General features: G+C 37.6%; 1 protein-coding gene across 2 annotated transcripts in view; it reads left to right on the top strand.

The window, feature by feature from the left end:
* Positions 1-13: 13 nt before the first annotated feature.
* Positions 14-13,523, top strand: part of LOC111869016 (actin-related protein 5) — a 14,671-nt gene continuing 1,161 nt past the window's right edge. The window contains exons 1-9 of one of the 2 annotated variants that reach the window (XM_023860191.2): positions 14-71; positions 537-634; positions 4,164-4,380; positions 6,068-6,351; positions 7,314-7,532; positions 9,068-9,145; positions 9,222-9,353; positions 9,439-9,527; positions 12,063-12,243. In XM_023860191.2, coding sequence (XP_023715959.1) covers positions 62-71; positions 537-634; positions 4,164-4,380; positions 6,068-6,351; positions 7,314-7,532; positions 9,068-9,145; positions 9,222-9,353; positions 9,439-9,527; positions 12,063-12,243 — 1,308 coding nt within the window. In that variant the 5' untranslated portion in view covers positions 14-61. Of the gene's footprint in view, positions 458-536; positions 635-4,163; positions 4,381-6,067; positions 6,352-7,313; positions 7,533-9,067; positions 9,146-9,221; positions 9,354-9,438; positions 9,528-12,062; positions 12,244-13,523 lie in introns of both variants that reach the window. The other variant, XM_023860190.2, reaches the window with a different exon arrangement.

The following is a 13,523-nucleotide window of genomic DNA, read 5'->3' as shown; positions in this document are numbered from 1 at the left end:
GCGCTATCTTTGCTTGTTTCAGTACGGATTGTTTTGTTTATTCAGTGTTGTTTTGTGTACTATGAAATCCGGTTCGTCTTTTGGCCTAAATAATATGTCATATGTTAGGAATTAGTATTTATGTATGTTACAGAATAACTTTTTGGTGTAATGAATAATATTAAATAATAGGGTGTATAGTGATACACTAATAAGAAATACATTACTATTTAAAGTCGGCAATTTCTTAAAGTAGGGTTACGTATGCTGTTGTGTGAACATTTACACCGAATGACCAACTCGCCTGCGGGATATATTTAATTTGAATTACATTTTTAACACCGCGATCGTTGAACAGAGTATTACTGTAAAAAGATGACAACTCTAGAACTCAAGGATGCAAAAACCCTACCCGATCCCATTCATACATATCCAAAAAATGTTAGAATTTCATCAACGCCCATAGTAATAGACAATGGTAAGTGTATTTATTTAGAAATTGTATTATACATTTCATTTTGGAACTTTAACTTTAAATCTTTTCCATCTTTTATCAGGGTCATATCAGTGTCGAGTTGGTTGGGCAACACAGAAAGAACCATTGCTTATATTCAAGAATTTAGTTGCAAAACCAAGAAAGGAACGTGGCAAAAAGGTAACAATATAAGAGCAGAGATGTAGAAATTGATGGAACATGCAGAAAGCAGGTACTGGTCAGAGACACAGCCTGCAGGGTGTAGAACATAAATAATATAACTTCGGAGAGCTTGACATAGATAATAAATGTTTTGGAATATTCCACTGCCCCTATACAAACTTAATATATCAAGATTATACTTTGATCCATAATACAAGGGCTATTTGGAAAGTAGCCTCCAGTGGGCTGTTAACAAAACAAGCAATGAGAACAAAAATTTTATTATATACAAAAGATACATACCTACTTAAGACACTTCTCAGTGTGGTCACAGCCAGAGTCAATGCACTTGTATCGGGGAATCAGTATTTGTATGCCTGTATAAAAGAAGTCTGCTGCCTGTGAGTTCAGCCTCATTTTGACACCTTCCCTCACCTCATTATTGTTGAAGTGCCATGATCCCAACCAGTTCTTCAGGTATGTAAAAAAGTGGTAGCTGCTGTGAGTGAGATCAGGGCTCCAGCAGTGCTCAACTGCGAACAACTTTACTAGTGTGCGGGCATGCAATGTTATTAAGAAGCACTACACCAGATGTCAGCATTCCATGCCCTTTGTTCTGAATTGCCTATATAGTTTTTTAGTGTTTCACAATACAAAACATGGCTAAGCTCACAGGCAGCAGACTTCTTTGACACAGGCACACAAAAAAGACTTATTCCCTGATACAAGTGCCTTGATTCTGGTGGCCACTGTGCTGAGAAGTAGCTTAAGTAAACTCCGTGGCCTGTAGCCCACAAGCAAACGTGTCACGTGGTCAGCACAACGGCTCCCCATGGCTACTAATCTCGGTTTTCTAGACTGGAACCACTATTTCCTTGAAATAGCTCCTCAGTTATCCTCACAAGGCTGAGTGGACCCTGTTCCAGACCCACTACTTCTCAGAAAATCAGGTAGCGCCAGGAATCAAACCCAGGACCTCTCGATCTGTAGCCAGGAACTCTGACCACTAGACCACAGAGGCAGTCAAGTAGCTTAAGTATCAACGATCAACAATGATCCAACTCAACAATACCAGAAAATTGTAAAACAAACACTAAAACAATGTAGTGACATCATACCAAAAGAACACAGATGGAGTACACGAATATTAACCCTACAGCCTGAACCCTGAACCCACAATAAAACTACATAAACAAAGCACACCCATTAGACCAATAATCAATTGGAGAAATGTCCCAGCTTATGAATTAGCAAAATAACTATCAAAAACATTAAGCAATTACTTACAATTACCATATACATACAATGTGTGTAATCCCATGCATCTAATGACAGACCTACAAAACATCGTGCTCAACAATGATATGAAACTCTGCTCCTTTGACACAGAAAATATGTATACAAACCTACCAAAAATTGGTATTATAAACATAGTAAATACAACACTAGAAAATCTAGGAACCGAGACGAACATACAAAAAGGAATTATGCAAATATTAAGAACAGTGATTGAACAAAATTATTTCCAGTTTGACCAAGAATATTACAAACAAACTGACGTACTGACAGTGGGGGCTCCAACATCATCAGTACTAGCAGACTCATACATACAACATATGGAGCACACACAAATATATCCCATCCTAATAAAGCATCAAATAATTGCATATTTTAGATATGTCAGTGGCATATTGATAATATACGATCAAAATAAAACAAATATTGACCACACACTTAATGAGTTCAACAAATTACAGTCAACCATAAATTTCACTATAGAGAAAGAACATCAATCTGTTAACTTCCTAGATCTAGTAATACATCAAAATGACAAAAATTTTGAATTTGCAATATATCGAAAACCTACTCAGACTGACATTATAATACCAAATAGCTCATGCTACCCATACAAACAAGCTATCCAGCATTAACTATTTAGTAGATCGATGGTATACGTATACAATAACAGGAAACGCAAAGCACGCAGAAATGAACAACATTCAAAACATACTACGTAATAACGAGTACGACATAAACTTAATTAGTAAACTAAAACAAAATACACATGCTGACTCGCAGCAACAAAAATCAAAGTGGGTCCCGTTCACATTCAGCGGTAAGGAAGTGAGAGCAATCACAAAGCTTTTTCAAGACACAAATAAAAGTGGCCTTCCATACATGGAACACAATACAGAACATATTAAAGCCATAGCTGCAAATAGATAAATATAGTAGAAGTTGAATTTATCAAATGAAATGCCTAGATTGCCCATTAAATTACGTTGGACAAACAAGAAGAACATTTAAGACAAGATATAAAGAACCCATTCATGACATAAAAAGTAACAATAGTAACTCCAGACATTCAAGTCACATATTGAACACGACACACATACGGCACAATGACAGATACCATGGAAATTATAACAGTGGGGAGGAAAGGAAAATATTTGAATACACTTGAGAAATATCATATTTACAAAACCAGTAAAGAAAATCTACATATGAACAACACTAATATAGACACACACAATCCTATATTTGAAGTATTATACAAAAATTACACAACATAACACTATACCCTCCCCCACCTCTCCCCACTCCTCACAACCAGGGCATATAAATACGAGAACCAACACACTGCATCTGCACCAAACAAAAAGGGCACTAGTGAAGACAACAACACACAAGCAAGGCGCATACTGCAGATTGCAGACATGGCAAAACAATGGGCTAACAAACAGAAAAAGAAGCTGCAGAAATGAACCTTCTGCAATAATCACATAGCTCTAAATAAGCGGACGACGCCCCTCATGAGGTGGAATAGGATTTTACAAAAAAATTTTAATACAGAATTTTGATGGATTTTAGTTAATTATTTGTTATTTTAGGTGGACTGCAACACACGGTTTTTAGTGCAGATCAGAGCAGTGTAACAGTTTGGATGCATTAAGACACCTGAAAATGGCCATCTGTGGCCAAAACATGTTGTGTTAAGTGTTAAATGGTGAATAAACAATTGTTGCATTATTGACGGACTGTGGATACATAGACATTTAATTAAAGGTCTGCAACAGGATGCTGAAATACAGAATAGCTTAAGTATGTACATATTTTTTGTATATAATACATTTCTTTTTTCTCGTTGCTTGTTTTGTTAACAGCTTGCCGGAGGTTACTTTCTGAATAGCCTGTGTATATACCTTCATATCATGAAGGCATTAGAAATACTGATAAATGTACCATTTTGTTGCATATTCCCCACATCACATGGCACTGTGACATCATTCACCTTATATGCCAAGGATTAAAACTCCAACACAAATTTCTCTAAACAGAAGTTATCAGTATTATTTGTTCTTTTGAATATTGTAAATATGATACCTTAGGAGATAGCTGGAGCTTCTGATACTCCTGTAGGAATTGTTCATGGAAGATGTTCTGTAATACAATTACCAACATCCACAAGAAAAAGGTCTTCCAAAGTGTATCCTTCATTTGATATTGTATTCAAATTAAAATGCATTCAAAATATTTGTACTTGTAGGACGGAGAGACTCAAGTGGGAAATGATATCACCAATATTGAAGCAGTCCGATTCCAGCTTAAAACTCAGTTTGATCGAAATGTTGTAACACATTTTGAGGTTCAAGAGCAGGTGTTTGACTACATATTCACACACCTGGGAATTGACACAGAAGGTCATGTTAATCATCCTGTGGTTATGACAGAGCCATTTCTCAATCCAAACTATTCGCGACATTGTAAGTCATGTTATATTCTATTTTTAATTGCATTAGAGTACTTAGGCATTAGTGGGAAGCTGTTCCAAATGTGGATGCACAAGCCTGAAATTATAAAGAACTTTCATATTGCAGTATAACTCATATAGAAGAATTATGTTTAATATGTTTCTATTGTCATAGAACTACAGATAATCAAAATTATTCCTTTAAAAGCTGTAAAAGGATATAGGATTTGAAGCTTTCACAGTGACTGTATGTAAGGAAGTCTTTTTGAACAATCAGCTGTGTGAGAGTTAGGATCTGACATTTTGGAGACTCACTGTCACCATTGTGCCATGGGTTGATGTGACGAGTGACACGGTTGTATGTTGTATTTATAGGTATCATTGATTTCAGAGCCCATGTCATGTTTAAGTGCAGATCACTCACGAAGCAGTGGGTGGAGTCTGGTGATCAGTCATCACATCCAGACTGTATTGCTTAATGTGGATGAGCCAAAATGCTGGCTGTACTTGCTTTCTCCTTCCATGGTTTTATGCTGGCCCTACTTCAGTGGAATATGCTGGTACCTGGATACCAGTATTGAATTAAAAGTGAACCCCCATATCCCTGTTGGGGGCACACGGTAACGTAGTTGGTTGAGGCACTATGCTACAAGCCAGACAGTCGCAGGTTTGAGTCCCGATGAGGTGGATTTTCAATTGACCTAATCCTTCCAGCTGCAATATGGCCCTGGGGTCGACTCAGCCTCTATAACAGAAATGAGTACCAGGAATCTTCCTGGGGGGTAAAGAGTGACCAACACTTAAGGCTGACAACCTTACTGCCGTCTGTGAGCTGACTGTCTAAAGAAAATGTGGGAGCCTCGATGTCTCACAGCCTGTTACAGGGATGGCTTTATGAGGGTCGATCAATAAGTACCCGTGCTTGAAGACAGGTGGCGTTGCTGAGGGAAGTTGGCATTACCGTCGTGTACTGCCATCTGTCAAACGATACCATACTAAATTTCAGACTGATTCATAGGTTAGTTTTTATTTGGCAGCCAGTTGCATCAGACGCAATATCGATCCGTAATTCACTTTTTATTTTTGTATGGAAAAGCATACGAAGAAATAAAAGCGAAGTTGGATGCTGTCTATGGGGACCCTTCACCATCTATGACAACTGTGAGATATTGGTTCAACGAATTTAAACGTGGTCGTACCTTTTTAACCATATCCCTGTTGAAGATGTCAGGATGTAGCCACATTTCAGTGGCCTCTTTCAGTGCTAAGTTCAGTCATGTCAAACTTGTGTGGTTGGTGGAGTTCACTGTAAATCATTAAGTTGGTCCTGGTACCTGGTTACCAACATACACCAACAAAGCAGGGCCAGGGTAAAGCACTGGAAAGAAGAAGCAACTATGGTTGGCATCCCAAACTGTCCAAATTAGGTAGCATGAGCTGGATGCATTGACTGAGTGTAAGAGTCTTCTAATTGTGCCCTGAGTAGTCCACACTCTGACAGGACGGTGTGCTTCGAGAGAAAAAGTGTGTATAAACACAGCAGAGAACCATATCACATATCAACCCATGCTGATGGAGACATAAACAAAGACATTGGATACTGACTCTGTTTTCGCACGACTGGTCATTGTGTTAAAAAATGCAATACTTTTTGACATACCAAAATGTGATTTCATAACCCAGTACTTTCCATATTACAGTGATGTCTGAACTTCTATTTGAATGTTATGGAGTTCCAAGTGTGTGTTATGGTGTAGATGGTTTATTTAGTTTTCGACACAATCATCCGAAGTGTTCCGCAGCCCTGATCATAAACTGTGGGTATCACACAACTCACATTTTACCAGTGATCAACAATCAAGTGGACCCAACACGAAGCAGACGGATCAACGTAGGGGGTATTAATATCATAAACTACTTGCATAGGTTGTTGCAACTAAAGTACCCAGCCCACTTCACAGCCATTACTCCAAGTAGGGCAGAGGTATGTGAAACTTAAATTTACTTGAAGCAAGTTTTGTCGTTCTTTCCTTCACTTACCTCATAAGGCGAGCGGCCTCCGTAGTCTAGGGGTAACGTTCCCACCTCATGACTCAAGGTACGCGGATTCAAACCCGGTAGAGATCATGGAATTTTTAAGGGCGGAAAATTTCAGGGAACAAGTCCTCTGGGAGGGACTTTAAGCCGTGTGTCCCGTGTCGTAGATTTACGGCACGTAAAAGAACCTCATGTCTCTAGGAGACCTCTGAGCTAAATTAGGCAACAATTTCCCACCCAAGTAGTTTCCAATGCCTCTGGTAGATGGGGGAAGTATCAAAGGTACCGAGGGCCGACCTCGTTGGCTCAACGGGGCTGATAGCATGCACCAGTACTGGTAGGGTATGGGGACTGGTAGAATATCAAAGGGGGATGCACAATGGACCAATAACTGGTCTAAGTGCATGGGGAAACACACCCCCTCCAATAATAATAAAATAATAATAATAATAACTTATATGGCATGTTAAGTGGTTCCCTGATCACCATATGGTGCATCTTCAGATTGCAGATGGATAAAATGGCCTTCAGATACAAAGAATAGCTGCAGAATACTTTAGGAATGTTGGCTAAAAATGGGTTGAGCTTAGTGAACTTTGCCTTATCCAAAAATCTGATTCAGTCTCAGCTGGGTTATTGAATGTACTGAGGTTTTTATGGTCATGACCAAGTCACCACCTTACATGTCCTTGTATATTTACCATTCATGATCATTTCCTCACTTCATTCAGTGATAAATAATGTATTTACTAAAAGTGTCATTAAGTAACCCAAGATTCAGTTGACAGCTAAAGTAATAGTAATATTACAAATTAAATGAAAATCGTTCCATTTGTTGTTACTGTTGTTGCAGCAAGGAATATTTTACAGGACTATGAATATAATTTCTTTTAAAATTTATCCTTTTAGGAACTCGTACATGAACAGACATATATAGCTGTGAATTACCAAGAAGAATTAAACTGTTGGGCAGATTCAGACCACTATGATGATAATGTACGACGCATTCAGTTACCATATACTGTCCAAGCAGTTACACCTGGTCTTACACCGGAACAACAAAAGGAACGACGTAAAGAGCTGGCAAGACGACTCATAGAGATAAATGCACGCAAACGAGAAGAAAGGGTGAGACAATTAATTCAAGTTTATCTTCTTCATGATTTTCTGTCTTACTTTAACAAATCAGAGAATCAGGATATTGGAGCCTATTAATTGTTAATTAGCTTATTTTACTTGTATAATTGATTTTAAAGAGGACAAAATATATAAAACCAAAAAATTTACTGACATATAACTTTCATGGTAGTTGGTAGTCATGAAAAATCATCATAAAAAATTTTGTTTGCTGTGCAGTCTGTTGTAACCTTAAATGACAGGCAACATTTTAAGATCATGCTAACAGCAAGGATGTGTCACACCTCAAGGTTTTCGATGTCGGTTTATCATTGCACGGGTTCAAGCTCTTTCCATGACAGTCCATGAATTTGTGGCGAACAAAATACTGAATATGAAGAAAGTCATCTTCTGGGTTTTGGCACCGTGTATTCTTTGTTTTGGCTGATGTTTCGGAGGAACGTATCGCCTCCATCTTCAGAGCAGGTGAATGGCAACCGCAACCTCCAAGTGCTATTGACCTCCAATTTCCTGGATTCACTGGCCCCCCCCCCCAGCACCAGCACCATATATGGCCTTAATCGCTCTCCACTGCTCCTATTGGTCCGCTCTCCCTAACCACCCTCCCTGCCTACTTCTTATATAAAGCAGCGCCTTTCACTTCCTAATCATTACAGCTACTGCTTTCTGCATTCACTAGCCATTCACCTGCTCTGAAGATGGAGGCGATACGTTCCTCCGAAACGTCAGCCAAAATGAAGAATACACGGCACCAAAACCCAGAAGAAGACTTTCTTCATAGTCATCGCCGTGAAAACCTCAAAACTTACAAAATACTGAATACTTTGGTACTGTCAATTATCATTCAATAAATGCTCCATACTGTTCTAATATTAACCCTGAGATGTGCAATAGACCTAAGTAGCCTGCATATTATCAGAAAGAGTGTCTTTTTTGGACCATGTCTCTGACTTAGAATTTGTCTGGATTCCAAATAAAGAACTGAACCTTAAACTTTTAACTGCCACCAAAAAAAAAAAGGACTCATATTTGTCACCTCTTAAGCCTTATGATAAACATCATCGACAGAATTCAATCTCTGCATACCTAACATGAATTATTTTAAAAAATTTTGTCACATGATCATACCATGATTTTTCAGTCATGCCGTATAGGAAGGCATTTTTTGTATAGTTGGGGGTGGAGTCCAGCTGAGTCCACTCGGCATGTCGGCCACTGATTGGTCTGTTGTACCTGCTCCGGGTGATTATGATGATGGAGAATTTGGTGAAATTGAAGATTGGCATGGGAAACTGAAGTACTCAGAGAAAACCTTCCCCAGTGCCACTTTGTCCACCACAAATCCCACTTGACCAGACCCGGGCCACCGTGTTGGGAAGCCAGCGACTAACCACTGGAACTATGGCATGGCTTTATATGAGGGCATTGTTTTGAGCTTAAAGTTTTAAAATATGTATACTAAAAACCATAACTGAATATGGAGCAATGAGTATGATCGACTAATCCTAATGAATCTTTACATAAAGCTGGCAGAGGATGAGGAGCAACTGAACCAACTTCTGGCTGCCCAGGACTTGGAAGAGGGAGAAGAAAATGAATTTCAGGTAACATTGGTAACATTCAGACTTGAACAACAGAAAAACATGAAATCAAAGACTTAAAAATATGTTTTTTTTACAGAAAATACTAGACTTTTATGAGTTATCAAATGGAAATGATCTGCAGAAGTTGATAAGCCAACTTCAGGCCAGAATTGAAAGAACAAAACAGAAAATAGCTGCAGCGAACACTGCTGAAGACACCGTGACAGAGGTAAGAACAAATGTTGCACACTTACTCTAGCTCTCAGAAGTACTGTAATGATGACACTGTTTTAATTTACACTCTTTTTTTGCAGGACCCAAAACCCAAAATGTTAAAACAAAGTCTGAAACCAAAGGATCAAGAAGACTTTGAAACCTGGATTGCAGGAATGAGGCAGAAGAGGTAAGAGAATGTTGTAGAATACATTTTAGTCTGACATGCAGCTAACTAGCTCACTGACTTCATGGTACAGAATCTTCCTTGAACAGTGAATAATTGCAGGGCTGACATGCAGCTAACTAGCTCACTGACTTCATGGTACAGAATCTTCCTTGAACAGTGAATAATTGCAGGGCTGACATGCAGCTAACTAGCTCACTGACTTCATGGTACAGAATCTTCCTTGAACAGTGAATAATTGCAGGGCTGACATGCAGCTAACTAGCTCACTGACTTCATGGTACAGAATCTTCCTTGAACAGTGAATAATTGCAGGGCTGACATGCAGCTAACTAGCTCACTGACTTCATGGTACAGAATCTTCCTTGAACAGTGAATAATTGCAGGGCTGACATGCAGCTAACTAGCTCACTGACTTCATGGTACAGAATCTTCCTTGAACAGTGAATAATTGCAGGGCTGACATGCAGCTAACTAGCTCACTGACTTCATGGTACAGAATCTTCCTTGAACAGTGAATAATTGCAGGGCTGACATGCAGCTAACTAGCTCACTGACTTCATGGTACAGAATCTTCCTTGAACAGTGAATAATTGCAGGGCTGACATGCAGCTAACTAGCTCACTGACTTCATGGTACAGAATCTTCCTTGAACAGTGAATAATTGCAGGGCTGACAAGGAGTTTCCTATTTTTATGGAACCTCAACATTCATCACCATATTCACAGAATCCTACCATTGAGGTTAATACAATCTAAGCCTTCACACTGTATAATATCCATTTTAAAATTCTCTCTCCCTTTGAGGTTTCTGACCAAAATTCCTGTTTCCATTTCTCATACTGACAATATTTAAATGGACAATGTTTAAACAGCTGAATGTTAGTATTTGCAGAGTGTACTTTTTATAAGAAAATCTAAATAATTTATAGTAAATGATTTATTATTGACTATGTATGCATGTGGTATGCACTCACAGAGAATATAGTTGCAATGTCTGAGAGATTGTCAGATGGCCTCGGCATGTACATACATTTACACCTAGAACAAACAAAAGGCATGGGAAAGAAACATGGGAGAAAGACGCGCAAGAGATAAAGTTTAGAAGAGATATCTCCAATTTTCAACAGCCTTTTCACTGATTTAAATTAATAGAGGTAAGATGAATGGGATATGTAGAATAAATTAAAGAACTGAGACATTTACACATTTTTCTTAATGGAAAACCTGATAGGAAGAGGCCATTTAGGAAATTCAGACAAAGATGCGAGGATATTAAAATTAATCTTACTGCTTGATTCTTTAGTTATTTAATGCATAGGTTATACAGTAGTAAATCGTAGGTGGTTGCAAGTAATTAATCGAAAAATAAGTGACTGTGGTCTATTTTGAGGTAATTTCCAGTGTGCATTTTCAGACTCATGAAAACGAAAAGCTAATCATTTGGGATTTCTGGGTCAAAATTCAGTTGAATCCCAGACAAACATGGTGAGAAAATCTGGACTGAATATCTCAAGATAGGTCCAATGGTGATGGATATCTGTCAATATGATAATGAACTTTGTGTTGTATAAAAGCAGAGAACATACATCACTTGTGCAAAGAAGACCCCATACCATGGAGTTAGTCCTAATGAGGATATTAAGTCTCCAGTATTTTTTTGGCAGAAGACTTTATTGTAAATATATTTCTCTTCTGACAAAGCTTCCTTCACATCTGCAAGACATGCTATGAAAGAATCCTTTTTAATCTTATTGGTTTACAGTTTATTGTCTTTGTAGTTGAATCTCTCTTTATCTTGTAACTGGATGATATTTAAACTACATGACTTGAATATGGTAGCTTTTGATTATCTGCTTTGAAGATTAATTGCAGAACTTTTAGAACGTCTCGTAATGATTTAAATGTTGCCCATTACATCTGTTCTAGTGATATGTATCAGTAATGCTTTACAGTGATTTACTGTAGACTTTACATCATGTACCTCATCTCACCCCATTGCAGCTTTCTCTTTTTTTACCTTCTTGCTTTTCAGCTGGCTTGCTATAACTAAATGAGGGTTGCATCCTTCTGTTGGAAAGATAATTGTCTTAACTGTTTACAACAAGTATCAGGCCAGTAGACTCTATACTTTACAGTTTGTTACAGGTTTTAAACACCACATAAAGTTCATTAGTTTTGTATATGGGATTAGTGGGAGAACGTTCACTTTCACTTTTAATTGGGATCTGGAGCATTTCTTTCCCACAAATTTAGTTGGCCCAGTGTTATTTAACTCTTTATTTTATTCCATTTAACATAAACTTTGAAGGATTATTTCATAGTAGTAATTAAGTGATTTTCCCAGTTAATTGCAGCATGGATAGTGGGTATTTCTAGATCATTGTATTATCAATTTCTAATTATCCACTCCACATCTTCCCTCCATTACCACAAATAATTGAGGGTTCATTGTAGCCTCTAAAAAGATAACAGAAATAATCAGATATTAGTGTTCTGTACTCACTTTACCTGCAGTAATTTTATGTGCATTTTTAAGACAAGAAATTTTGGAGAGACGCAATGCCCGGCGCCAACGTCGACAGGATATGGCCAAGCGGCGTACAGCAGCTGCTCAGGAGCGTATGAGACTCATCAGTCAGCTTGCACGTAAGGAGAAGCGGGACGACACTTTTGGCATGCGTGATGAGGACTGGGATGTCTACAAAGTAATAAATAAGGTACTAATTACTATACAAACTTTGATATGGGATTTGAAAGCTGGTAGACATGTTACATGTTGGTCGCTTTTTAGCAGTACCCATTGCTGTGTCTATTCTTTAAATACGAGTAAATATACCATGCAGTCTATTTGGTAGATTGTGTTAAAATCTTCAGTGTTCATCTTGTGACATACATATCTGCTTCTGTTTGAGAAAGTGATATCATGTAAACTCTGTTCTTTGTTCAGAAGAAAACATAACTTATGCCATACTAGTCAGAGAGGTGAAGAAACTTTGTCTTGTAGAATTTTCTTTGCCATTATTCCAATTATAGAAACAAATTTTTTGTCATGATGTCAGTTTTCAGTGAAGTCAAATGGCATTTCCCTCTACCATAAAGTAAATAAACTATAAGCTTTTAAATCTGACCACAAAAAGCAGGTTTGTTGAGTAAGGTCTGAGCCAGAGAATTTCTGAGGAAGTGCCTTCTTGCCATAAATCCCTTAAGCAAAATTCTGTTATTAAGTCAATATCACTGAAACAATAAAAGACAGAAAATAGTAGCCCTTACTTACCAAAAGAGTCATACAACATCTGGCTCTTATTAGACATTCACTTGTCATAGAAAAGAAACCTAAATCTTTAAAATCTTTTAGAAACATTTCTCAGAAGAAAAGAATGTGTTACACCCCACTAAAGCCCACCCATTTTTTAAGTGACAACACAGTGAAGTATAATATATTTGTGTTAGTACTATTAGATGAAAAACACAAATTATAAAGCTTGTCTATCAATAGTTTTCTCCATTCATCTTTTTACTTAGTCCCTTTTTAAGTTTTTGCACTTTAGTTACTAACTTTCACTATGTTTGAAAGTAAAGTGCAAAATTATCAGAGAAGAAAATATTCATGAACAGTGGAATACCATAAACTTCAATTCTAATGGCAAAAACTTATGAAACCTTCATACATTGTCAAATAACATATATATTTACACACTTTCCTAGTACCATAAAAGGTTAAGCAGTTCCATCCAGAATGACTAGTAAAGATTTTTCTTATTTCAATCCTTCATCCCTTACATGTTTCAGTCTTTACAGACCATCCTCAGAGGAGCATCAATACGATTGGAAGCCATTATTATAGTACGTTTGAATGCCAAGATATATACATACAGTGCTGACAAAGTACAATGGGTATAAAATCTAATGTTCTAACAACTACAGCGGCTGCCTTAATATGTTAAAATATTTACAATCAGTTTGTTAAAATTTTTGTTGGAAATCGTAAACCAAGTTG

Source organism: Cryptotermes secundus, unplaced genomic scaffold (genome assembly GCF_002891405.2).
Source record: "Cryptotermes secundus unplaced genomic scaffold, Csec_1.0 scaffold70, whole genome shotgun sequence".
Taxonomy (NCBI): Eukaryota; Metazoa; Arthropoda; class Insecta; order Blattodea; family Kalotermitidae; genus Cryptotermes; species Cryptotermes secundus.
This window is presented reverse-complemented; position numbering and strand designations above follow the sequence as displayed.